The sequence below is a fragment of the Hypanus sabinus genome, chromosome 29, assembly GCF_030144855.1.
Source record: "Hypanus sabinus isolate sHypSab1 chromosome 29, sHypSab1.hap1, whole genome shotgun sequence".
In the NCBI taxonomy this organism is placed as follows: Eukaryota; Metazoa; Chordata; class Chondrichthyes; order Myliobatiformes; family Dasyatidae; genus Hypanus; species Hypanus sabinus.
Window position 1 is genome coordinate 18,645,529 of NC_082734.1, and position 27,384 is coordinate 18,672,912.

The window sequence follows — 27,384 nt, forward strand, 5'->3', positions numbered from 1 at the left end:
TCCACTGGTCCCATGTCGCATGGCGGAGGTCGAAAGGAGACCGCCAGAACCAGAGAAACGGGAGTGTGCATCGGACTGGTAAATACTATTCAACACAGAAGTGAGGAAGTCGAAATTTATTCTGGATTTCAATGACAACATGCCAAATCTGGAGTTGTCTGTTGGGTTAAAAATTACCATACAGTGACTGGTAAGCAAACTGATTTCATTAGCTTAGTGCAGTGAATGAATTACATCGAAGATCAGGATTCTGCATTCCAGCACCCCTGTCATTTTCCAAACTGAACCCCAGATGATGTCAGATTAACAAACCTTGAATCCTTATCCACAAATATCAGGATTAGATTTTAATGTTGGTCCAAGCAGTGATTGTGTTGTAGTGGGTGGCGGTGTAATAGTCTAAACAGGGATGGGTCACAATCTTTCGGCTCCATAACAAATTCTTGTTTTTGTAGTTCTAATCTGCTGGGTTTTGGACATTGATACCTTTCCTCTTGGCTATTCAGAGATTTATATTTAATATGAAGTGGATTTACAATTGAGCTACCAAGTAATCTGCCATTTACAGTATTATAAGTTCAAAAACAGTATTTGATCTTTCTAGTTTTCATAATTTGAACAAAAGGTGACTTCTTTTGATATGTGTTACTGAACTTCCCTGAAATGACAATAGCTTTTGTATTGAAAATAGCATGTTCAGATCCAGTATTACCATTTATGGTCCACCTTCTTGGTTTTGTGCGGATAGATTCTGAGATTTTCATGGACCAGTAATTATATGGTAATTTCTAACCCTGACAACCATAATGTTTGAAGATTTATAATAATGCTACGTTAAGAAGGCAAACAAGGGAGTATTCCATTACTACTTATTTAGGCCAGAATTAAATAATAATATTTTGCACTTAAATTTGAACTGGTTGTTTCGGACCTTTGGTGAAAAACAAAAGACAATGGTCTAGTCTTCATTGTTTGAAAAGTAGCCTTATCTCTGAGTCTTCCAGATTTTAAAAAAATTCCCTTTTTTGTAACTGCGTCCATGGAAGTAGTATTTTAAATATGGTAAATTGGTGGGATACCTGTGTACTGCTGTATATAAAGGTTCAGGCGGTAATGTAATGTGTGAATTTATCTAATCTGTATTTTTGCCCACAGGTTTCTTTTCCAGAAAGTAGTAGTATAAGCATGCATTCTTCTGATAAGTTTTATTGGTGGTTCATATAATTTGGTGAATGTTGCTTGGAGGTGTCAGTTGTCAGGGATAGATTGGAACTTAATTCTGAAGCTTATGGATTGTCAGATTCATAGTGGAAATTTCAGGGAGGATATTTTCAAGTGTTCTTCCATATGTCATCTCTGAGGTATATTTTCAAAGTTGTAAAGGTTTTGATATTTCATTGGTTCTCAGTTATTGTCTCAGTGTACTTCCATAATGGAAAGCAGGGTGTGAAGTGATACTTTGTGACTGGCTTCATCTGACTTCAGAAACTGGTTGAGCTTGGCGGCATAGTGTTGCTTTAGACCTAAGCTGCTCCTGATCTATTTTAAAGGTTTAATTGTTGCAGCAAATAGATATTTGAAAAGCTGAACAACATTTTAGCTATTTAGTTCGATTGTTACAGGAAGCAAAGGTTATGGTAGTTGAACTTTGAGATGAGAATGAACATGCAATTCCTTGGAATTGTTTAAAAGATGGCACAGTCTGTTGTAAAAATTTATTTCAATCATAGTTTCTCCTCGTTCAGATTTATATCCACCCAGTGGGTAAAATAGTTAGAATTTGATAGAAAATCAAATAAGCCTTCCACTTTATAGCTGCAACTTAAGCAAAGAGGAGCAGGCTTACTCAATGAAACAGGCCTCAGTTTTTCCATTTTCTTGAGGTGGGTGTATTAGGGTTCTGAACACTGGATGTGGATCAGTAATATATTTGTTTTATACTTTTGTGCTCAGTGTTCTGCCTTTTGGTTTGTGAAGTTTTTGCTCAAAGCATGGTGTGAGTTTAAGCTCTTTGCATGGAAGGCCAATGCTGTAAATATGGACTGTAAGGGGTACTTGTACTAAATCTTGTTCTAACTCTTCTCTCTACCTGGCTGTTGTGGTGTACTGTTTGTGCTGGTTCAAACTGGCACATCCCCCACCTTTCCACACCACACTGCAATTCTGCTTTTACAGACGTGGAAGATATCAAATTTGTCATCAATTACGACTACCCTAATTCCTCTGAAGACTACGTGCATCGCATTGGTCGCACAGCTCGCAGTACAAATAAAGGCACAGCCTACACCTTCTTCACACCAGGCAATGTGAAACAGGCTAGGGAGCTGATCAAGGTATTGGAAGAGGCCAGCCAAGCCATTAATCCAAAGCTTCTACAGCTTGTTGATCATGGAAGAGGAAGTGGAAGAGGTAAGTGCTTTTGTTTTACTTTTGAAATCCAGCTGAGACACCAGGTAATGCTTCTTCAGTGGAGCTGTCATTTTGCTTGCGGGCCTGTTATGTGGAATTGACTGCAATTGTACAAGATTATCAGTGTCTTTCGAGTTAAAGTGATTAATATTTTAAATGAACAGCTTGGGATCTGCACTGTGGTAATAACAATATGTAAAACTACCTTGGTGTCAGATAAAATCTAAATTGTGTAACTCTTGCTGATTAAACTATTGATTACTCACTTTGAGCACAAAGACCTGAATCCTGCTTTTAAGCTTCTCCATAGTTGGACAGTGTTAGTAAAGGTAGCTCTGGAACTGCCAAACCAGAATTTGCTGTGCTTGTTGCTAACAGATGTGATCAAGAACTCGGCTTCTGCAGAATTGCTTCAGTGAACTTGTTTTCAGGGGTTGCTTCAGTTGTTAGACCTCTGTTAAAGATCTTCAGAAATATTAGAATCCTAAAATATCAATGCTGTGCAGCCCTGGCATCAGACTACAGTTGAAAAATAACCTGTGGCACTTGGTCTAGAAGGGTTGTGCATTTGTGGGAATCCTGAACACTGGTTGTCAGGAATTGCTGGTATTTAGGTATTTGCTGCCATTTCTTGAATTAGTAAGTCATTTAGTCCCTTATATCCTGCCATACCTTAACACATCCATATCCTGAAGCACCTCTGCATCCTTCTCAGAGCCCAACCTGCTAATTAGCTTTGTATATTCAGCAAACAAATTTATTACACTTACCCAAAATTATTGATTTAAGTTGTGAAGGACTTGGGCCTCAGCACTTATCTCTTTAGCACTCCATTGGTCACAGTCTCCCAACTAGGAACTGGCTTGCTCATTACTTTCTTTTTTTAAATCCAGGAATGAATCTTAAAATCAGTGTAGTGCCACAATGCCATGGTGTAATTTTGTTTAATAATACCCTCTGCTGTGCCTTATTAAAGTCCAAGTCCAACACTGGTTTTCCCTTAGTCCTGATGAAGGGTCTCAGCCCAAAACATCGACTGTACTTCTTCCTATAGTTGCTGCCTGGCCTGCTGCGTTCCACCAGCAATTTGAGTGTACTGGTTTCCCTTGTCTGCTCTGCTATTTGCAACTTCTGAACTACCAACAAATCCATTCTGATTCTAAGTCCAGCATTCCAAGTGCCCTTCTGCCTTAACAATACATTCCATTGTTTTCTATTCTACGCTGATATCAGGCTGATTGATCTATAGTTCCTGCTTTACCTCTTCCTCCTTAGTAAGTGGGGGTATACAGGTGATTTCTTTTCCATGTCACGGTTTTCCATATAACAAATCCATATCATCTATGCATGCATCAAGAATTGCTGATTGAGGAAACGTATTCCTTCCCATGTAAATATTGTGAGGGATTTTTCATTCTTTTCCCTGGCTTTTTGAACTCGGGATGAATTTCCATAATCTGAATTGTCAAAATGCAGTGTTCGCTTGGATTCCCTCCTTTTCAATCTGGGGGAACTGTTGTAGCATCTGTAATTACTTTGGAGGATGAGACACTGCAAGTGTACCAGCTTTTAGTCTCGTTAATTGTAAACTAGTGTTTATTTCTGTGAGCTCATTTATTCCAGAGCTGTAGTTCTCCACTATTTCCAGAAGGTTTTCTGTGTCTTGTACTTAAGCACTTCCGGTAATTTGTCTTTTCCTTCAGTTTTCTAAATATCCTGCGTGCAAACCACTTACTCCCAACTATTTAGTTAAAAGCCTATCTACAGGCCTAATTCATTTTGCTGGGAACTGGTCCCAACTAAATTCAGGTAAAGCCCATCCCAATAGAATAGCTCCCTCTTTCCAAAGTTCTCGTCCTATTTCTCCGACAGCAATTAATGAGCCAGCCGTTAGGTTCTTTAATATTATTTGTCCAATGCCACTTTCCTTGTAACTTGGTAATCAAGTGCGGTTCTAACCCCCACATACTACCTATCATACAATATTTCTTTCTATCACTTTAACTCACCAAGCTCCACATTCCAAATAACCAGATTACCTCAAATAAATGAGATCCGTGTTTGCTACTTGCATCTTTCTAAAACTGAAAATGAAAAGGGGCTTTAAAATAAAACCAAGCTTTTCGTCAAGAGTCTGTACACAACATAAAGGATTTGAGAGACATAAAATGCTGGAAATATTGGGCAGCTCAAGGCAGTATCTGGAGAGAGAGAAGCAAAGCTAACATCCAGTGTAAGGTATCTAGTTAAAATTGAGTGTATAGATGTTCCCCAGGGTGAAAATCTAAAGTACTAGAGGACGTGGGTTTAAGCTGAAAGGGAAAGTGTAAATGAGTTGTACAAAGCAGTTTTTTTATAACACAGTGGTAACTGTTCAGAATGCACTGGCGGGGTGAGGGAAATCAGATATGATTGTGACATTGTAGAAGCATTTTCAACACAATGAGCAATGTGCAGGCAGGTGGAATGAGATTTGTATCATTGTCAACACAGGTATAGTAGGGTGTACTGCCTATTTCTGTGCTGTAGTTCTTGGGAAGCTGCATCCTTACAATACTTACTACCCCACATCCTTTAACTGTCTCTCATTTCGCACATATTGTTTCCAGCATTTTTACTTGGGTTTATTGTAATAAATTGGCTTTACTAGTTTTGCATTAACTTGGTTTAAAGCTTGTTCTTCACTATTTTTATTACATAATTATCTAAGCAATCTTGCATTTATCCTTAAGATAAAAGGGCAGATATGCAGTATTATGGAATGGTCTGATAGGTGATGCTGTCAGCTCTGTGCAAAAGCAGAACCTGAGCTTTCATATTTTAGAAGTTATCTGCCTACTGGCACTGGATGGGCTGAGCTTTTGCAAATTTTGATGTACTGTGGCTGGGAAGCTAATCAATTGTGCTCTACCAGAAAGATTTTCATGTGCTTGAGAGAATGAGCTGAAGCAGCGGGGTTACGGAGAGTTACTTTGAACTTCGCAGTAAGCTTAGAGAATTTGTGCATGATCAGCTTTGTTTAAAGCAGTAAAAGATGACAGTTAAGATTTGTATGGTATGTTGTTGTACAACTTCATTCTAAATACTATATTGAACTTGCTTTTCCCTCTTTAGGAGGCCGTTCCCGTTATCGGCCCACTGGATCCAATCCTAACACCATGTACAGAGATGATCGAGACAGAAGTCGCGGCCGGTCTTTTAGAGACCTCGATGGGGACCGCAGAGATAGGGGAGATGGTGGGAGCAGGTTTGGGGGGCAGCGAGAGTCCCGTGATGCTACAGGTTCACTAAATAAGCAGAGTTTCCGATCTCCACAGGCAGGCGCTTTTGGGAGTACCGTGTTTGGACAGCAGTCAATCCAGTACCCTAACTTTACCCAAAGTGGGCTTTTTGGGGCTACTAACCAAACTGTATATGGAGTTGCTTCCCAGACAGCATTTGGAAAATCAGGTACTTTCCAAACTTCAACCCCGACAGCTGCATTTGGAGCCTCTGGTTATGGCACTGCTGCTCAAGCTGTGGCTTATGCCTCAAATACTTTCAATGCTACGACATCTGCCAGTGGAGGGCGGTCGTCACAGACAGCACCGCAATACCGGCAGAATGGGATGGGGCAACAGCCCCAGCCCCAGCCACAGCCACAGCCACTGTTATCTCAAACATATCAACAGAGCAACTCATTGTTGGGTTATATGTCCCAGGGGAACTACCAGTACACACCACCACCCCCACCACCTCCCCCTTCACAGGGAACAACCCGAAAATAAATAATTTTTTTTTTCTAAAATACATGTTTTGTTCCCCTGTTTATAAAGATATAGGCATCAATTCCATTTTCTACTGAACAGTAAAACTAAAAAAGTAAATTATACAGTTGTATTCACCTTTGCTGCACAGCAAACCTTGTGACATTGATCCACTTGTTAAACGTTTACTTAAGTCCACCTTAACTCTTACTGATACATGGTCTGCACAAGTGTGAATACTTGCAAATCATGGCACAGAGCTGAGCTGCTGATCACTCTGTGAATCGGTGGCCAATCATTGGATTACTGCTTGACCCTTAGAACCTAGTGAGTGAGCAAGCTCCGTGGTGCTTTGGGTTCAACCACTCTCCAGAAATATTTTTAAACAATTATATATTTTAAGAAGGTAGGTTTTGTGTGTGTGCAAATACAGTGCAATTTTATCAAGATGTGGAATATTCCTGTAATTCAGATATAATCTGAAGCCAGAGGTTCAGATTTGACCCTTATTTTCATTGTGACAACGTAAATTTCAAATGAAAATAATTGTTATAATGTGACGTGAAAAAGTCACATTTTTCAGTTTTTGCAAAATCCATCAAAAATTATGCTTCATTTTAGGTTTCTTACTGGAAATTCTTAATAGTGTTGAAATTTATTATAGCTACTCTTGTCATCTGTGGGGGGACTAAAGTTCAGAAAAAAATCTTTTTGGCTCTATATTTATAAATTTTACCAAGCATAGGCATTTTGACTGAACACCTTAGCTGTAAAATTGTCACAACGTGCTGGGGATAGGGAAGCTGAGAGCGGTGGAAAGATTAATTGGACGTTAACCTGGAGGTTGAGATGATAGATGATGGTGTCAGTTATTGCCATGCTAGATGGTGCATTGAATTTTCACATAGGCAAAAATTAGAACAGTGGCAGCCTGAGGAGAAGTGGGATTGGCATCACAGTAAGCTAATCTGAAAGTGACGTTCAGCTGACACCACCTAAACACCAGTCCCCATACTACCCAAGCCTGTCTGATTGAATACTTGGGTCATTTCCAATATAAAGACGGAAGGTCAACTAGCACCTGTGGGGAGGGATGGATTTAACAGTTTCACATTGATGATATAGGTTATTCCTAGTTTCCTTTATAAAGTGAACCTGTTTTGTTGCAGTAGTATCCCAGTGAGGTCTGACTCCGTGATTTCCAAATACATTAAATTGACAACCTGAAAAACTGGAATTTACTCAACAAGTCTCCTATGGTGCCCAGCCTGTTACTCTCGCTCCATTACCCAAGAACAGTTGTGCAATCCTTCAGGTACTAAAGCTAACTGATAGATGGGATCAATCTAATACTTCAGACTACCATTATCTGAGCAATTTTTCCATATTTAGTATCAGTGGCTTGTTCCTGTTGCATTGATTTTCAAGTTAATTTGACTATTTTCTCAAGTATAATTGGCCAGTTTTTAGTTACGTTGTTAGCCATTCATGCTATTGACATTTTTTCCAAATGTTTGAATGCTGGATGTTTCGTTGAAGGTAGGTGTTTCATAAATGAGCTCATTTAAAGTCCATTCACTTGTTTGGAGGCATTATAATAGAAAAGCTATTTTAGCTGAATTTAATTTTTAAATGATTTTTTGAAAGTTTTATTAGAAGTAGGGTTAAGATTGTATGGCAAAGCTTCAGAACTACTTTCCTAGAGTTCTTCATAGGTCCAAATTTACTATCGTTATTAATTAGGAAGTTGTAATAAAAAGATGCAAATTGGTTGAAATTTGATCTTTTAAAAAAAACTCTGGGCTGTAATCCCTAGCCACACAGCAAACTGAATAACCTTTACTGTCTCTTGTGTGCACAGTATTCTGCTTTCAGTTAGTAGCATTATTCCTGTAAAAGACTTGAATTGCTGTGAATCTGGTTTTTACGTCTGCAAATGTGTTGATGCAAGATGCTAAAGTGGTTGTTGGGTGAGAAGTTCAGTTCATGAAATGCACTTTTTTTCCTGTTGGTAACAATAACAGATTACCATAAATGGAGGTGACTTGGCTTTGCAAAATTTTATTAGTCTTGGATCCAGCATCAATCCTTTCACTTGCACTCAAAAGGTAGCTCCTGTAGATATTTCTGATTTAGAGCAAGAGGTGGGGGGTGGTCAGTGAAGGTAATTTAAATGATGTTCTGAAATTAATGTGTGAAAGAAATGAAGCAGTTGTAATGTCAGTACTTTTATGAAGGTGTCAGTGGGCAGCTGGGACCAAGTTTTTTCTTCCTGAGTAGATTGTCAGCACTTCTACCAGTTGCTAGTGCCTGTTCAAAGCAAATCGTGGTCGCAGTAAGTTATGTGATCATTCTCTAAGAGATACAAGCAGAAACCAGTGTCTTGAGGTTTATATGTTGCAAACCATTTTGCACATTATTCCTGTGTGCAGCTTGGTTGCAGCCTGTGGAATTTCTCCCGAGTTAGATTCTGCTATAGGCAGGAGTCTTATGCTTATTAGTAATTTTGTCAGTTAAGTGTTCATTAATTGGTTACATTCTGCTCAGTAGAAAATAAACAGCCAAGAGACTGAACCAGTAGGTTCTAGGAAAAGTGAGAAGTATTGGCCATCACACTGATAGCATCTCTGCACACTTTAAAACTTGTTCAGATGAGGTTCCCCCGTCACTGAACAAATTGCAGGATTTAACAGTGCCACAAATGACTTTGATGTTATTGATGATTTGCTCTATGCAATTGAAACAGTTTAAAAATTCTCTGGGATTTGGTAAGGCCCACCCATGACTGCTCCTAAACTCTAGGAATCCTGCAGCTGGTGAATCATCTCAGCAATTTAGGCAGGCTGTGTTTCACCTTGTGAAGTTGTACCCAGTGTCAGTCTTAATAATGTGCTATTTTGATACTGTACTGGTTTTCTTGTATTTTGCATTTCCAGTAATAAAGAGATTTACCAAAGGAATGTCTGCTTTTCTAAATGCAAGGTAGGCGGGAAACAAATAAATACTCAACACTGTGGGGTTTGAAATATACAGTCTATTGCAGAGCAAATACTGTACCAATTTATCCACCCACCCTCCCTATTATGCTTTGTTTCCACCACATCCCTCCATAATCTTCCAGTGTCTCTGCTCCATTCTCATTCTGCAATTTGCAGAGGGTTAGAAGTGATGACCATTCTACATAGCATTGTAACCTTTATATAATCAGGAAAGAAGAAACTTGCTGGAACCATTTCAGGCAGTTACAGTGATGGTTATATTAATATTTTTACAAAAGTAATAATAGAAATACAAAGCATGAAGCACTTGATGGAAAACGCAGAGTTGTCTGGGTTCTGCTCTGACCACAGCTGCAGGACCACCCATGTTACTGGTTATCCCGCCCTCTCTTCCAGGAATAATGGCTGTTGTCTTCATGGTGGTGTTAATGAATAGTTTTAAGTTAAAGCATTAGTGGTAAGTGATTTAGGCAAATTGCTCCCTGGGTTATAGTTTTAAAGTATTTTGATTCTAAATAAGGGGAACAATGTAGTGTGATTTGAAATAAATTGGGGCTACTGAAAAAGTTATTTAAATGTCACATGTAGAATGAAACATTCCTATTGTACCTATGGTGGTCCTATGTAAATCATCTAATATCTCCCAAATGTAATTCATCTTTTCATAATGCTCATCTTCCTTCTGGATTTTTTATGCTAAGTTGTGGTAAGGACAGATTATCTAGGGGAAATGATTTACTTTTTTAATATAGATGCCCTGTGTTCACAGTTGACTTCCATTGCACAATTATAAACATATCATGGGTCACATAATTAAAAGGTACATTTGAACATTATAAGTAAGTTTTTTTAATTGTCAGGTGGGAAGTCCCCATAGTGAGGGTTAGGAAATGGTTTTAGGTCTTTGGTAAGAGAGACTTGGCAATTGTGCAGGTTGTCAGCTGTGCTAATTACATGGTTGATTAATAATGCCATTCAGCACCCACACGCTCCTTGTTATCATCTCTGCTTCTCATATTAAAAACCACTTCCCATCTTTCACTTGTCCGTGTGCACTGTGGTGTGTTGCTTGCATGGTATGTGAAGCTGGTCTCAGACAGGTAAGGGAAGGCCCAGGCTCTTCCCTTTCAGCACTGAAAAATAAAAATATAAAATCAGGAGCAAGAAATGAAGACCTAATTCAAGCATACCACAGTTAGTAAGAACAGTATGGCCTAAACACCTAGGTCAGGGGTCGGCAACGTTTACCACTGAAAGAGCCAATATGGACCCATTTCCCACAGAAAAGAAAACACTGGGAGCCACAAAATGAAATAACACTGCATACAACGGGTTTTTTTTTGCCTTTATGCTATGTATAAACAAACTATAATGTGTTGCATTTATGAAATTGATGAACTCCTGCAGAGAAAACGAAATTACATTTCTGCATGCAACAAACACATTTTGAACTCCGAAAAAAAAGACGTTGGGTTGAAGGTTACTCCATAGTTAGCCTACCTTGGATCGAAGAATTAAAAGAATGCGCGCACTGGCGGGTGTCAGGCATTGGCAGTGGTGACGTATATTAATAGCGATAAAAAAACACGTTGTAGCGGTGTGCTACACGCAGCGCTAAAATAAAGACTGCAGTCAAAGGTAACTTTATTCGAACTAAACAGCCTTGCTTTAAAGCCTCCCTCAACCCACCTCCCGTGGGCGCGGATGCTCCAAAAGACACGTACTCACAAACCCCCGTAGGCTATCTCCCTTAGCCTGAACGGTGGCTAATTGTGAGCCGGTTCGGATGTGCCAGGAAACGGTGTCTCCGCAAAGTTTTCAGATTGTACAAGATCACCATAATCTTCAAATTTCGAATTACATTTCAAAAGCTAACAAACCACGGGGAGCCGCATCACAGAGATCAAAGAGCCGCATGTGGCTCTGGAGCCGCAGGTTGCCGACCTCTGACCTAGGTGAACGAGGTGAGAGGTTTGCTCCCACCCTGATGTTCAGGTGTTGTTTGATCCTGATGTTGAATCCTCTGCCCAAGCCATTCTGGGACAAATCATTATCAAGTCTTCAATTTGCTAACTTTATTACAAAGAACAAAAGTTAAAATATCTGCTAATTTTTTTTTTGCCTAAAACATAAGTCTTGAATCTTTGACTACTTCTGTGTGCTTCACACAGCTTTTCTTTGAAATGATTCAATCTGGACTAATGAACTCTTGCCACTCCCCTAATTTTCTCACTCTGCTGACGAAGTAGTGGTGATGCATATAAAGTCCCTTTAGTGAAAGCATAGAACCTTTTCTGTCCTTTTAAAAGGCTCTTGGTTAGGTACATGGAGGGATATGGGTTGAATAGTCAATCAGGACTAGCTGGGTAGGCGAAGGGCATGCATCCCAGCTGTAAGGTAGCAAGATTATTTTGAATTTGCATTTCACCACACGTCTCAGTGTCTCAAGCAAACATTGGAAATTACAGCATTACTAACTAATCCTTGCATTAAATTTGACATTTATAGAACTCAATTGCAGCCACACCCAGAAAGCCTAGAGGATAGATACTCACCTTTAGTGATGTAGAGGTAGAAGAAGTCACAGTAGAAGATTGTTTGCACAACCCCAGACACCACTGCAATCTGATCAAAGAACCCTTCTGTCTGGTAACGCCAGATCCAGTTGCCGAGATATAGAGCCCGATACACTCCCAGAAAAAACAGGTAGTGAGTAGTAATCGTCTCTGCCTCGCCAGTTTTGGTGATCATGAAGAGCTGTGGCAGTATGGCAACTGATTCCAGGTAAATAGAGAATGTCCAACAAATCTGAAAATTAAAGGCAAAATTGAATCTAAAGTGGAAAATCAGCATGTAATAACTCCACTGGAGTATCATGGTTCACATTTGAAGCAAAGCCATCAGCGCTAGATTTAGGGAAGATTGGATGAGCCAAATTGGTTAAGAATTCAGAGGGAAGTTGGGAATGATTTAGGAAGCCAAGGGCAGAAAAGGTTCTGAAGATTTTTGAAACAGGTCAAATTGGAAAAGGATTTTAGTGGATATTATATAATTATTTAATTGTCATTAGCAGTGCAAGGAACAAAATGAGAAACCCAGCATAGAAAAAAAAGGAATAATTAGTGGTTTGACATTTATAAACATGGAGTTGGGAACTATGTACTAGATCTAGAAGCTATATTGAGATTGAGGATGGCAGCATTGGATCCCAAATGCTTAGCTGATGGAAAAGCCACTGTAGAGGTTGGGCATATCACTGAAATCCCTACACTGTGCACAATCATTCACAAAGCATCACTTACAATTGTCTGCAACCCAAACCCAAGTTTTGATTTTTTTATTTGTAACATTTGCTGCTTATGCTTGGTCAGTTGTGTTTATGGAACAGCATGGCAGATGGCATTGGAGTAAGTCAGGTTTCATAAAGCATTGCAGTGACGTAATGAGCCAGTAATAAACTAGACCAGCAAGCTGACACAAAGTACATTAATTCAGACTATTAACTCCAGAGCAATCTTGACAGATGCAAACATTACTGGCCCCGGGCACCAGTCATTGGAAAAGCAAAATGTGTAACAATGACAGAGAGCTGTTGCTGAACCAGACAAATGCATATTCAACTCTTATTATGGCAGCTGAGGAACTTGACAGAATAAGTGAATTAACTACTTTTGGTAATGATGATCATGAAACTTTAGATTGTTAAAAACCCCATCTTGATCATCCGGGAAAGAAAATCCATTTAAATACAACTACATTTGCCCATTGGCCAGCAGTCGCAGAGTTCTGGAAGAACATGAATCCAGAAGATAACCAATCTCACAACACAGCAACAATCACATTCAGTCCAGAGACTGGTCTCGGGATCCCTATTCAATCCAATCAAACAACAATATTGTTAAAACTCACAGAATCATACCTGACTGTTAATGACAAACATTTAATTATCCACAATCCCCTGGGACATTGCCTCACCAGCAGGGGGAGACACCAGAGGCAGTGAGCAAGTACGGTGGTATACAGGGAGGAGGGAGTCCTCAATATTAATTTAAGATCCCATAAATGCAATGGACGAGAAAACCACCCAACATCCTTAAATCCCAATTTGTGCACATGGGGAAAAGTGTGTACTCCAGCTGAGGAGAGTAGCTTGATAGCAGACCTACTATCTTGCTGGCAGTCAATAGGATGGCCTCAGAACAAATCAGGCAGCTCAAAATGAGCTGCGTACCACTAACAGCAGATGCGTCAAGGCATTGGAGAGAGAACACCAATGTCTCCATACAAGCCCCCTCCACCCAAATTCTTTGAAAGGATAATTAAAACTGATGTCAAAACCTCCCCATGGCCAACATCCCCAGCACTCACTCAGCTGTTATCAAACCAAGACACCACCACTTGCATGGCCAGCTCCTGAAACAGGTAAGCAAAAGACTCTGCAAATGTTGTTAAGCCAAGCAACTCACACAAAATGTTGAAGGAACTGAGCAAGTTAAGTTGATGAAGGGGCTTGACCTGAAATGCTGACTGTTCATTCACCCCTTCCCCCATAGATGCTACTTGCTGAGTTCCTCCAGCATTTTGTGTGTCTTGGAACAGGTGCTTTATTCCTGCCTTTGAAAGGGAAGAAATTAGCACAGGGACATTTGGGATGGTATTGAGTCCATATGTCGGAAGCACGCAGGGACACAGTATCAAACTGTCAACCTGCCCCGACTATGATAAAAGCTGAGATTTCCACATTCATGACCCACAGAACCAGACTGGAAGCAAGGCAACCTCAACCACTGGGGAAGCTGTCCATACTGGGATGGTCTTCACTTGTCCTGAGACCACTATGTTATAACTGAGCAATGAGAGACCCAGGTCCTGGTGGGGGGCATAACTGCAAGTTAGAGAAGAACCACACAATGCAGGATAATGACCAGAGTAAGTGAGGAGGGATGGAGCCTAGAAAACATTGAAATACCTTCACAGAGCAGAGAATAGGTACAAAGTTAGAACCATTGGCTCTTCATACAAATATATGCAACAGGTGTAATAAAGCAAGCATAATAATGACTGGAATAAACAGGGACACGAATCACCATGTGCTGAGACCTCGGTGCAAGCTGGCCAGGGCTGAGAATTGAATATTCTAGAATATTCTTGGAATAGAGGTGAAATGGAAAACAAAATCAGAATCAGGTTTAATGTCACCAGCACGTCATAAAATTTGACTTTGTGGCAGCAGTAAAAAACAAGGTAGCCCTAACTTTAAAGGAGGAGACAAATCAGTAAAAACAAAGAACTTTAGTCTGGATGGGGCTAAGAAAGGACAAGAGTCAAAAAGTTAGTTAGGTAAACCCCAAACAGGAGGGGTAATGCGGGTGGAGCTACGTCTCTGCCAAAGACCATGATCGTCTAGGTCATAATGACAGCGATGAATGCAGGGTATAGTATAAATTAGATGTGCCAGTGATCACTAGGGGAGGGGTTGTAGATCAGCAAACCAAATCAGCAACAATGGTCCAAAGGATGAACTTCAGTTTGTAAGAGACAGTTTTCTAGATTAGCCAATTGCAAAGCCAATAAAGGAAACTGTTACTGCATATTGTGAAAGAGATGGCCCAGTCAAGAAGCCCTCACGGAAAAGTGACAAAAATATGACAGGTTTATATCAGATTTGTAAATTGTTAATTCAGTTGGAAAACTAGGGTTTGAAAATAAAATACGAGGGGTGATTGATAAGCTTGTGGCCTAAGGTAGAAGGAGATGAGTTATACAGCTCTCGTTACATGCACATGCAGTTCCACTCTTTTGTGTGATTATGCAGAAAGTTTTAAGTTAATAACTCATCTCCTTCTAACTTAGGCCACGAATTTATCAATCACTCTTCATATATCAGACTACAAAGGCATGAAGTACGTGCCAGTCATGGAAAACCCAAATGATAAACGAACAGTGCCCAGCATGGGAATCAGTATGTCCTTTAAAACACCAGCAGAAAAAGTGACATAGTTATGGATGGCAAGAAAAGTCCAAAGGGAAGAGGTAGAGATGTGTCAAACAAAAAGCAACGAGCACAGAGATTTGGAGAATTTTGGATTTAACCCGAGGAGAATAAAACATCACTAAGGGAGAGGAGAATACAAGAGAAGGGTTACAATTAATGCCAGTTGAATTTATTGGAGATTATAAAATAGATGAAAGCTTTTTGATAAGATACAATGCAGCGTTGATTAAGACTAGAGGAAAGGATTCTACAGCTAACATTATGGGTATGATTGGTTCAGGAAATGGACAGTAGCGATAAATGAGTTATTTTCAGGTGTGACCCTGTGACAGGGATCGATGTTGAGGTCATGGTTTTTATCAATGATCTGGACAAAGAAGGCCAAATGTATTACGTACATAGAGACGAGGTACTGCAGATGTTTCAGGCCGAGACCCTTCAGCTGGAAAGGGAAGGGGAAGAAGGCAGAATAAGGGAGGAGGAAGTACAAGGTGGTAGGTGATAGGGTGAAACTGGGAGAGGAGGATGGGGTGAAGTAAAGGGCTGGAGAAGGGGAAATCTGACAGCACAGAAGACCATGGAAGAAAGGGAAGGGGGAGGAGGTGTGACAGGGAACCAAGAATGGGGAATGGTAGAGGAAACGGAGGGGGGAAATAACCAGAAGCTAGAGAAGTCAATGTTCATGCCATCAGGTTGGAGGCTACCCAGACAGAAGCTGATGCTCCTCCAACCTGAGTGTGGCCTCATCGTGGCAGCAGGGGAGGCTGTGACCAAATGAATTATATTTTATGGTGATATTAAGCTAGGAGATCAATGGCTGTGAAGGGAATATAGACAGGTTAAGTAAACAAGTAATGAAAATATACTGTAGAAAAATCTCAAATCATCTACTTTAAGGTTTATGTATAAAAGGGTAGACTGAAATGGTAGGGTGTCCTAGATTTAGATGGTTGGTTACGATTGCAAATTGAAAGTTCAAAGTAAATTTATTATCGAAGTACATATATGTCACCTGAGATTCATTTTCTTGTGGGCACACTCAATAAATTATAGAATAATAACCATAACAGGATCAATGGAAGACCACACCAACCTGGGCAGAAGACAACAAACTGTAAAATAAAGCTATTTCAGCACAATATTTTTTTTATCATTCATGAAAAATTCACTTACTGGGCTGTGGTAAACACAGCAGCAGTTCCACACCACTGCTGCCACCCAGCCAAACCCAGGATCTCCATCACCAAGGAGGGTTAAAGGGGTATGGGTTCCCCGCTCGGTCCGACACCACCCTGACCTGATCCTTCATCGTCACTGCGTATAAATCCTGTGATCCCACCCCTCCACACCGCATGGCAGGAGCAGCTCCACCAGGAGAGCTGCTGCTCAGCCTCACCTTCGAGGAGCAGCCTGACAGAAAGGAAAAGCCAGCCTCACCTCCATTGCAGTGTACTCGTGGTTCACAAGGAAGGAGAGACCAGCGACGGGGACCAGGATGAACTCTACGCGGAATGTGTCGTTCTCCCGGTCGAAGGTTGAACTGTACTTGAAGTAGATCATGTAGATGGTTATGTAGGCACTGAGCAGGAATATGATCTAGAAAACAAGTTGGAAACCATTTAAATGTGGCAATAAATCACATCTGACAAAAAAACATCATATAGATTAGTAGACAAGGTTCTGCAGATGCTGGAAATCTCGAACAACACACACACACAAAATTGCTAGAGTCAGGCAGCATCTATGGAGAAGAACAAACAGTCCTGATGAAGTGTCCCAGCCCAAAACATTGACTGCTTATTCCCCTCCGTAGACGCTGCCTTACTTGCCGACTTCCTCCAGCTTTTTGTAAGTGTTGCACATAGGATCGTACCTGCCCGTGAGCGAGAGGTCTTTGGGCTGGTTTATTCTGAGGGAAGCGGGATACAAAATTGTTCCAATGGCTGATAGAGTAACCGTCAGTAATTTTTTTTAAATGAGTCAGGTCGGCCAGGTACTACGTTGGAGAAAGTGTATGGTCACCCTGTTCCGGATGCTGGAACAATAGGTTGAGCTGAAGCTGGTGACTGGTTGTCAGACTGGCAGAACCAGGGATGACGGAACTGAGAGGCTGCAACTGGCCACCGCGCCTCCGCGGTAACCCTGCTGGAGATGGGAATGGATAGGGAGTGCTGTGGCTCAGATCCACAGATACATTTACCACTTGATCCTCATCTCCAACACTGAAACAGGCCATTTCTGAGCCATGATTGGAAGCTTTCAGATACGTCTTTGTGGGAAAGGGATATGGAGAGATGAAGAGAAATTTCTCAGAACCATTACGACAGATGCCCACATGCTTACAGAGAATCTGTGCTCACAGAACGGTTTCTCTTGGCTACTCCAAAATTGTGAACATTTCTATTAAATCTTGCTTTAAGGAATGTACCTCTGCACTTCCCCCTGTAATCACCTCATCCACAGGGATATTCAAAAGCTCTGCGTGCCCAGTTCCAGATACGTGACATGATGTCCAGGACACAATTCTCTCTTCAGGGTTGAGAAGGATTTAGTATAATTTCCCCTTCCTTCATATCACCATTAGAAAAGTCCACGAACAGTTCAATTTTTACTTAAAAATCCTAATTCCAAGCATAATTAAAGAAGTCTGCACTTTCTATAAACCTGTCTGGACTGTGGTCTATTCCCTCCCCTCCTAATCACTGCAAATCTCTCCATATGGTCCACTCCGCTCTTCATTCATCCATCTTCTCCTGGGTGCTCACTGCCTTCCTAAACTCTGGGTCACCTACGGATTTTGCCCAAATCCACAACATTTAGAGTGAACCTCAAGCTGGACTTGGGGACAACAGTGTCCAGTCTCTGCTTCCTCACCCTCCACCGTCCACTGTCTGACATTAGATCAGAGCAGATGACCACTTGGAGCCTGCTCTGTTGGTCAGTAGAATTGTGGCCAACGTGCATTCCCCATTCCTTTGTAGCCCAACACTGACAAAGGGTCACAGATCTGAAACTTTAACTCTGTTTCTCTCTCCATGGATGCTGCCCGACTTACTGAGCATTTCCTATCCAAATGGTCACTTCATTTTCAAAGGTTCAATTTAAAATTAGCAAATGTATGCAGTACACAACCTGAAATTCTTACTCTTCACAGACATCCATGAAACTGAGAAAAAAGAACGAATGACAGCAAAATATTAGAATCCCAAAGCCCCCCCAACACACAAGCAGCAGCACAAAAACATCAACCTACCGCCCACCATGCAATAGCTAGCCCCCACAGTCCACCCCAACATTTCGACATCACAAACCTCCCTCACTAACAAGAGAGAGAGATAACACTCCTGCCACAGTGAGAGGGGAGACCAACAGTTTGCTGTTTCGATGTTACAATCTGCAAGTTCCCCCAACTCAGAGCCAACAGACTCTCTCACCATAGAGAGAGAGAGACAGGGTCAGAGGGACACAGATCGCTCGAGCGCAAAGGCCCCTAAAAGCTGTGCCCGCTGTCTCGATCTCCCGCGCCACTTCAGTCAGCGACACTGGGCCTCACCTTCAATCTCTTTTTCAAAAAAAACCTATTTATTAAATTTTTGGAAAATTACAAAGAATAAATGTAATGATAAAATAGTATGCAAGAGAAAAAATATTAACCCTCCCCCCTCCCCCCATTAACCCTTATCTAAAGAAAGAAAGAAGAGAAAAATTGCCTGGATGTCGGAGGATCCCCACATGCTCCATGGAGTTAAAAATAATTTTACTTTTTATTTTTGATTTTCCCCATTACTTTATAATTTTATCTTCAAAGGACCTATGTATTTAATCCTATCTTTTGTAGGTATGGGAGCCAAATTTTCAAAAATATATCATATTCATTTCTTAGATTGTATAATTTTTTCAAGTGGAATACAACTATATATTTCATTATTCCAACGATCCATAGTTAAATATAAATCCGATTTCCAAGTAACTGCGATAACTTCTTTGGCTACTGCCAATGCAATTTTTATAATTTTTTTCTGATACTTATTCAATTTAAGTTTCAGTATCTTCCCTTCAATGTCTCCTAATAAAAATAATATTGGATTATGTGGGAGTTGTACTCCAGTAATTTGTTCCAATAAAAGTCTTAGATTTATCCAAAATGATTGAATTTTAAAACAAGACCAAGTAGAATGTAAAAAAGTACCAATTTCTTGATTACATCGAAAACATTGGTCAGATATATTTGAATGTAATCTATTTATTTTCTGTGGTGATATATATAATTGATGTAAAAAATTATATTGTATTAATCTAAGTCGAACATTTATTGTATTTATCATACTATCAGAACATAATCTTGACCAGCTTTTTCCATCAATTTTAATATTCAAATCAGATTCCCATTTTTGTCTTGATTTATGAATTCCTGATTTAATTGTCTGATTTTGAATCAAATTGTACATACAGGATGTAAATTTTTTAATTTTTCCTTTTTGAATTAATATTTTTATTTCACTAGATTTTGGCATCAACATTGTTTGACCCAGCTTTTCTCGTAAATAAGCTTTTAATTGAAAATAACAGAAAAGAGTGTTCTTTGATATTTTATATTTATTTTTTAATTGATCAAACGACATCAATATACCTCCTTCAAAACAATCACCTATATATTTAGTCCCCTTTTGGAACCAATTATGTAAAAGTTTATTATCCATTGTAAAAGGAATAAGCCTATTTTGAATTAAAGTTCTTTTTGCTAATAAAGATTTCTTTATCTCATCGTCCATATTTACCTTATTCCATAAATCAATCAAGTGTCTTAATATAGGAAATTCTTTTTTTTCCCGTATCCATTTTGATTCCCATTTATGTATAAAATCTTCTGTTATGTTTTCTCCTATCTTATCTAATTCTATTCTAATCCATGCAGGTTTTTCTTCATCAAAAAAAGATGCAATAAATCTAAGTTGATTTGCTTTATAATAATTCTTAAAATTTGGAAGTTGTAACCCTCCTAAATCAAATTTACATGTCAATTTTTCCAATGATATTCTTGGCATCTTTCCTTTCCAAAGAAATTTCCTTACATATTTATTCAGTTCTTGAAAAAACTTCTGAGGCAATTGTATTGGTAAAGTTTGGAATAAATATTCCAAGGTAATATATTCATCACCCTCAATCTCAACACAGCTCACTGGGGTAGAAAGGGCCAAATACACAACCCGCAGATCTTGCTCCTCTCGGAGGACTTTAAGGATGCCCCATTGTCCTATGGACACCCCTGTAGGGAATCATACATCTGCTCTCTATCTGCATTGTACTTTGTGTTATGTGTGCATTATGGTTCTTATGGTAACTAGTCACGTGAGTGGGGGTGTGAATAAGTTATGTCTTCTTGCTTTACTTGTATTAGTTTGCAGCTGGGGACCGACGGATATCATATTTTTTGCTGACCACTCCAGTATGCTTAACTTACACTTGGGTACACTTAAGTTTCATTGCTTCAAGGTTGTAAGTTTCTCTTCGACTTTTAGAACATTCATTATTAGAGCTGAGGCCACATCATACAAATTAGAATTAGCCGCTATTATCCCCAAAACCTAAGGCAAACAGAAAATGCCAGAACACTCAGCAGTCCGGGCAGCGCCTGTGGGGAGAGGAACTGAGTCAACGTTTCAGATAATGGAGCAGCTGATCAAAGGTTTGTTGGAGAGACAGGAGTTAAGGGAAGAAGGGATGACTGGCAGAGAATGTGGACGAGAGAGAAGAGTGGTTGCCTGCAATCTCCACCCAGAGGAGTCCATTGCAAGGATGGAAGTGGTTAGACAGCGCGCAGCCTGGTTTACTCTCCAGAAGAAATCCGTGGTTCGTCTCCACTTGCTAGTGACCACCCCTCACACCACCCTTCTCACCTTCATGGTGGTGTTGTAGACAGAGATAAACGAGGTGAACAAATCCAGATATCGGGTTGTAAACACGAGCGCAAAGAGAAGCTGACTCTTCCCGGAGATCCCTGTGGGGAAAAGGAATCAGCAGGGAGAACCACCAAATACCCCTTTCACACCCCATTTCCCAATGCTCCAACCTTTTCCCAATACTCCAACCATTCCCTCTACATCCCAACTCACACCCCCTTTCCCAATACTCCAACCGTTCCCTCTACATCCCGACTCACACCTCCTTTCCCAATAATCCAACCCTTCCCTCTACATCCCAACTCACACCCCCTTTCCCAATACTCCAACCCTTCCCTCTACATCCCAACTCACTTCCCCTTTCCCAATACTCCAACCGTTCCCTCTACATCCCAACTCACTTCCCCTTTCCCAATACTCCAACACTTCCCTCTACATCCCAACTCACTTCCCCTTTCCCAATACTCCAACCGTTCCCTCTACATCCCGACTCACACCTCCTTTCCCAACACTCCAACTCTTCCCACTACATCCCAACTCACACCCCCTTTCCCAATACTCCAACTGTTCCCTCTACATCCCGACTCACACCTCCTTTCCCAATACTCCAACTCTTCCCACTACATCCCAACTCACACCCGCTTTCCCAATACTCCAACCCTTCTGTCTACATCCCAACTCACACCTCCTTTCCCAATACTCCAACCGTTCCCTCTACATCCCAACTCACACCTCCTTTCCCAATACTCCAACCCTTCCCTCTACATCCCAACTCACTTCCCCTTTCCCAATACTCCAACCCTTCCCTCTACATCCCAACTCACTTCCCCTTTCCCAATACTCCAACCCTTCCCTCTACATCCCAACTCACACCTCCTTTCCCAATACTCCAACCCTTCCCTCTACATCCCAACTCACACCTCCTTTCCCAATACTCCAACCCTTCCCTCTACATCCCAACTCACACCTCCTTTCCCAATACTCCAACCCTTCCCTCTACATCCCAACTCACACCTCCTTTCCCAATACTCCAACCCTTCCCTCTACATCCCAACTCACACCTCCTTTCCCAATACTCCAACCCTTCCCTCTACATCCCAACTCACACCTCCTTTCCCAATACTCCAACCCTTCCCTCTACATCCCAACTCACACCTCCTTTCCCAATACTCCAACCCTTCCCTCTACATCCCAACTCACTTCCCCTTTCCCAATACTCCAACCGTTCACTCTACATCCCAACTCACTTCCCCTTTCCCAATACTCCAACCGTTCCCTCTACATCCCAACTCACACCTCCTTTCCCAATACTCCAACCGTTCCCTCTACATCCCAACTCACTTCCCCTTTCCCAATACTCCAACCCTTCCCTCTACATCCCAACTCACTTCCCCTTTCCCAATACTCCAACCATTCCCTCTACATCCCAACTCACTTCCCCTTTCCCAATACTCCAACCTTTCTGTCTACATCCCAACTCACACCTCCTTTCCCAATACTCCAACCGTTCCCTCTACATCCCAACTCACACCTCCTTTCCCAATACTCCAACCGTTCCCTCTACATCCCAACTCACTTCCCCTTTCCCAATACTCCAACCCTTCCCTCTACATCCCAACTCACTTCCCCTTTCCCAATACTCCAACCATTCCCTCTACATCCCAACTCACTTCCCCTTTCCCAATACTCCAACCGTTCCCTCTACATCCCAACTCACACCTCCTTTCCCAATACTCCAACCATTCCCTCTACATCCCAACTCACACCCCCTTTCCCAATACTCCAACCCTTCCATCTACATCCCAACTCACACCTCCTTTCCCAATACTCCAACCCTTCCCTCTACATCCCAACTCACTTCCCCTTTCCCAATACTCCAACCCTTCCCTCTACATCCCAACTCACACCTCCTTTCCCAATACTCCAACCCTTCCCTCTACATCCCAACTCACTTCCCCTTTCCCAATACTCCAACCATTCCCTCTACATCCCAACTCACACCTCCTTTCCCAATACTCCAACCCTTCCCTCTACATCCCAACTCACACCTCCTTTCCCAATACTCCAACCCTTCCCTCTACATCCCAACTCACTTCCCCTTTCCCAATACTCCAACCCTTCCCTCTACATCCCAACTCACACCTCCTTTCCCAATACTCCAACCCTTCCCTCTACATCCCAACTCACTTCCCCTTTCCCAATACTCCAACCATTCCCTCTACATCCCAACTCACACCTCCTTTCCCAATACTCCAACCCTTCCCTCTACATCCCAACTCACTTCCCCTTTCCCAATACTCCAACCATTCCCTCTACATCCCAACTCACACCTCCTTTTCCAATACTCCAACCCTTCCCTCTACATCCCAACTCACACCTCCTTTCCCAATACTCCAACCCTTCCCTCTACATCCCAATTCACACCTCCTTTCCCAATACTCCAACCCTTCCCTCTACATCCCAACTCACACCTCCTTTCCCAATACTCCAACCCTTCCCTCTACATCCCAACTCACACCTCCTTTCCCAATACTCCAACCCTTCCCTCTACATCCCAACTCACACCTCCTTTCCCAATACTCCAACCCTTCCCTCTACATCCCAACTCACACCTCCTTTCCCAATACTCCAACCCTTCCCTCTACATCCCAACTCACTTCCCCTTTCCCAATACTCCAACCCTTCCCTCTACATCCCAACTCACTTCCCCTTTCCCAATACTCCAACCGTTCCCTCTACATCCCAACTCACTTCCCCTTTCCCAATACTCCAACCCTTCCTTCTACATCACCTTCCAAAGGCAGATGTGATGCTTGCCTTTCTTTCACTATCTCCAACCCCCAACCCCTCACACACCACCTCCTCCTTATTCAATCTAAATCTACTCACCTTCAATTACTCTATATTCCCTTCCTGATATACCCTCCATCACTCTACCCCTTACTCCCTCCATCTCTCGCCCACTCATTCTCACCATCTCTCGCCTATTCATTCCTTCCCACTCCCTCTACCTCTCGTCCACTCATTCTCTCAGACTCCCTCCACCACGATATCCTCTTACACCCTCCCTTCCCCCTCAATCTCCTAATTCCTGCTCACTCCCCTCCTTCTCCCCCAACACTCCTGCCTCAGTAACGTCTTCACTCCTCCCTCCGTTCCCCTCACCACTGCAGGACTTGGTGCTCCAGATCTTCATCAACAGGATGAGAATGGCGAGGAGGTGGGAGAGGTCTCCCGCCAGCCTGAACACGTTCATCTCTCCCGATTCAGTCGGACAAACTTCCCCGGACTCGGAGCAAACTTTCGGCTGCGGCGCGGCTCCCCCTCGGTGACGTGGCTGGAGCTCCAGCGCGGCGCTTAAAGGCGGCCTCTGTCCAACGACACATAATATCTTAAAGGCACGGGGAACAACCAATAGAAAGTAGGCAAAAATACCAACAACTATACACGGGGGAAGGAGAGGAGGAAAAAAGGAAAGGGCGAAAGAAAGGGAAAGGGACGGGGTGGGGAGTGCAGGGGAGAGACAGGTAAGTGGGAGAACCTGGGGGTAATGGGATTAGTGGGCGGTTAATGGATGACACAGACTAGTGGGCTGGGTCCTTGGATTTTATTTTCCTGATCAAACATCTTGCTGAAATTTCACCAGTCCATCTTATTACATCCTCAGAGACTCAGAAATGATTCCCCCCCCCCCCCCCAGCTGACTGTACTTGTTAAACCTGGTGTCTCTCTCGGACACTAGCACCCTGTGGACACACATAGAGTAACAATACCTTCACCCACCCTGTCCACACTGACAACCTGAAATCCAATTCACCTGGCATCTCTCAGACTCCTCCACCCACACAAGGTCTTTACTGCAAATTCCAACAACCCTCGGGGCAAAATCTACTTCCTCAGATCACCTCACCAGCCCTTCCTCCGAACACGCCCTCTGTTTTACATCCTTATAGCTTCCTGCGAATATGAATATTCCGCAGAATTTTGTAAGCCTCCATCAGGTGGGTACTGGGGCTTCTCCGCTCCAAGGAAAACATACCTGGACTATTCAGTCTCTTCTCAGCTCTGAACACTCACTCCATCTGAGGCAACGTCCCGGTAGATCAGCTCGCAGTGCCCATACAGAAATCCGTTCCCCACTCCTCGACCCACTTCCCTAACTGATTAAGATTCCACTGTGATCTGAAATTCATCACTACAAACAGTTCCTTCTAATGTTGTGTCCTGGTAAACTTGATGATCAAGCCTTTCGTAATTGTTCACACAAATAACCAATGGCAAAGGGTCTTGGAGCGAGGTATGGCCTGATGTTTGGACAATATAAATGCTGGGCCAGGTGGATTGTATTTCCTCACTCACTGTATTTCTGTCATGTCTGTACCCTGGAGCATGGTGCTACCAGTCCTGCCCTTCCCCTCGGTCACATTTCTGTTACAGCTATAGTACCCCAGTCCTCACTCTGAGTTCATCGCCCGTACCTGTCAGCACTCATGCATTGAAGTAAGTGGAGTTTAATGTGTATTCCTTTCCCAGTCCCTGGCTATCCTGATGACTAAACTTGCTCTCTCGCTGGCTGCCGCTTTGTTCCTCGTCTTACTCTTCCTCAGGTTCCTTAAGGCTGCTATAGCCGGGGCTGGTAATGGGGACAAGCTCCCACTGCCGATTAAATGTTCCCAATGATGTGCGCCTGAAATAGCCTCGGACAACCCCGTCCAGCTCCTGGCTTGGCCACTAAGCCCGCTGGGACCATTTCTACTGACAGGATAAGGGGAAAAGGTGGGTTACTGGCGACTTAAAACCAGTCGCGTCGGGTAGATGGGGCTCATCGGCCGCGGTTCACAGCTCATCTAGAAGGAAAACTCTGATCTCAAGCCCCCCACTGCCTTGCGGCAGTACCCACTCATGGGGAAGGCTTCAGGAGTAAACCCCGAGGGAAAAATCCAGAGCTGGATTCCCTCGGACAGTCCTAGGTTGAGTTCAACGCTGACTGGCGACTCCTGCGTTGCCACCGGTGAAAAACTGTATCGGTCTGTGCCGTTCCTTTTGATTCGTCAGCTGTGTGGAGAGGGGGAGCCCGCTACATTGTTCTCCACATCGTACTGTCCCGGCTTGTGGATCAGACAGCCGGGAAACCACATCCATGATTGATCTTGACCAACGTAAGCCCTCACTCCTGCTCAGTGTCCCAGTGTCCAACCTACTTTAAACCCTCCCGAACAGTATTAACAAATTTACTTGCCAGGATATTGGTTCCTGTCTGGTTTAAGTACACACCGTCCCTCCCATACAGGTCACCCCTACCCCGGTAGAGATCCCAATGGGCAAAGAACATGAACCCCTACCCCTGCACTATCTTTGATAAATTGCTGCCTTTCCAAGTGCAGGTTAAATCTGTCCTTCAGATTATTTTTTCCAATAACGTCTCTACCATTGACATTAGCCTCGAGAGATTGTAACTATCTGCTTTTTCCTCACTGCCCATCCTGGGTAAAGGCAACACAATCTGGCCATTTGGCACCCTGTCTGTGATCAGCAAAGATTCCAAAAAAACATCTGCCACAGACCCAGCCATCTCCTCCTTTGCTTTCCAAAGGAGCCTGGGGTACATCTGATCAGGTCCTGGGGATTTCTCCACCATTAAGCCCTTGAAGGCAATTTTTTAACGGGAGCAGATTGTGGAATTTCAGCACTCCCCCTCCCATTCAATCCCCCAAGTCCTCAACGATTTCACAAGTAACACACACACAATGAGGAGGAACACAGCAGGCCAGGCAGCATCTACAGAGAAAAGTACAGTTGACATTTCAGGCCCAGACCCTTCAGCAGGGCCAGCGAAGGGTCTCAACCCAAAACTACCACTGTAGATGCTGCCTGGCCTGCTGAGCTCCTCCAGTATTTTGTGTCAGTTGCTCGGATTTCCAGCATCTGCAGAATTTCTCTTGCTTATGACAGAGGGCGAGAGTTTAATACCTCGCTTAGTTCTCTGTCTCTGCAAGGGTTACCCTAATGACTATGATCTTTCCCCAGTTATACCTCTCGACTTCAGTATGTTACTTTGTGTATCTTTTCTCATCCTCGAGGTTGTTTAAAATCTGGTTTTCCTTTCCCGTTCTGATAAAAAGGGGCTCGGCCAGACACCTTTATTCCCCTCCTGAACTGCTGAGTTCCTCCTGTATTGATAGTGTGTTGCCCTGTTTTCAATTCTTGGTCCATGAATCATACGATCTTGATTGAAACCTTCGATCCGCGTCGCCTAGCAACTCCCCGATTCAACCAATTAACTGGAGTTGTTAGGAAATCTGCAAACTCTTAAAGGCGGTGACGGGAGTTGAACC

The 27,384-nt window shown here is 42.4% G+C and overlaps 2 protein-coding genes across 3 annotated transcripts in view; one reads left to right on the forward strand and one right to left on the reverse strand.

Annotated features, from left to right (window-relative positions):
* The window catches only part of LOC132383090 (probable ATP-dependent RNA helicase DDX17), a 26,120-nt gene extending 17,009 nt beyond the window's left edge, over positions 1-9,111 (forward strand). Inside the window, exons 13-14 of one of the 2 annotated variants that reach the window (XR_009508545.1) lie at positions 2,176-2,409; positions 5,524-5,661. Coding sequence is in view for 1 of the 2 variants with exons in the window: in XM_059953871.1 (XP_059809854.1) it covers positions 2,176-2,409; positions 5,524-6,176 (887 nt within the window). In the remaining variant the exon portion in view is untranslated. Of the gene's footprint in view, positions 1-2,175; positions 2,410-5,523 lie in introns of both variants that reach the window. The other variant, XM_059953871.1, reaches the window with a different exon arrangement.
* LOC132383092 (ER lumen protein-retaining receptor 3-like) lies at positions 8,676-24,397 on the reverse strand. Its single transcript, XM_059953875.1, has 5 exons — positions 24,215-24,397; positions 21,047-21,147; positions 16,587-16,745; positions 11,710-11,962; positions 8,676-10,287 (listed from the first exon to the last, which is right to left on the reverse strand). The coding sequence occupies exons 1-5, from the start codon at positions 24,303-24,305 to the stop codon at positions 10,247-10,249; spliced, it is 645 nt and encodes a 214-aa protein (XP_059809858.1). The 5' UTR covers positions 24,306-24,397; the 3' UTR covers positions 8,676-10,246.
* Between the last annotated feature and the right edge of the window lie 2,987 nt (positions 24,398-27,384).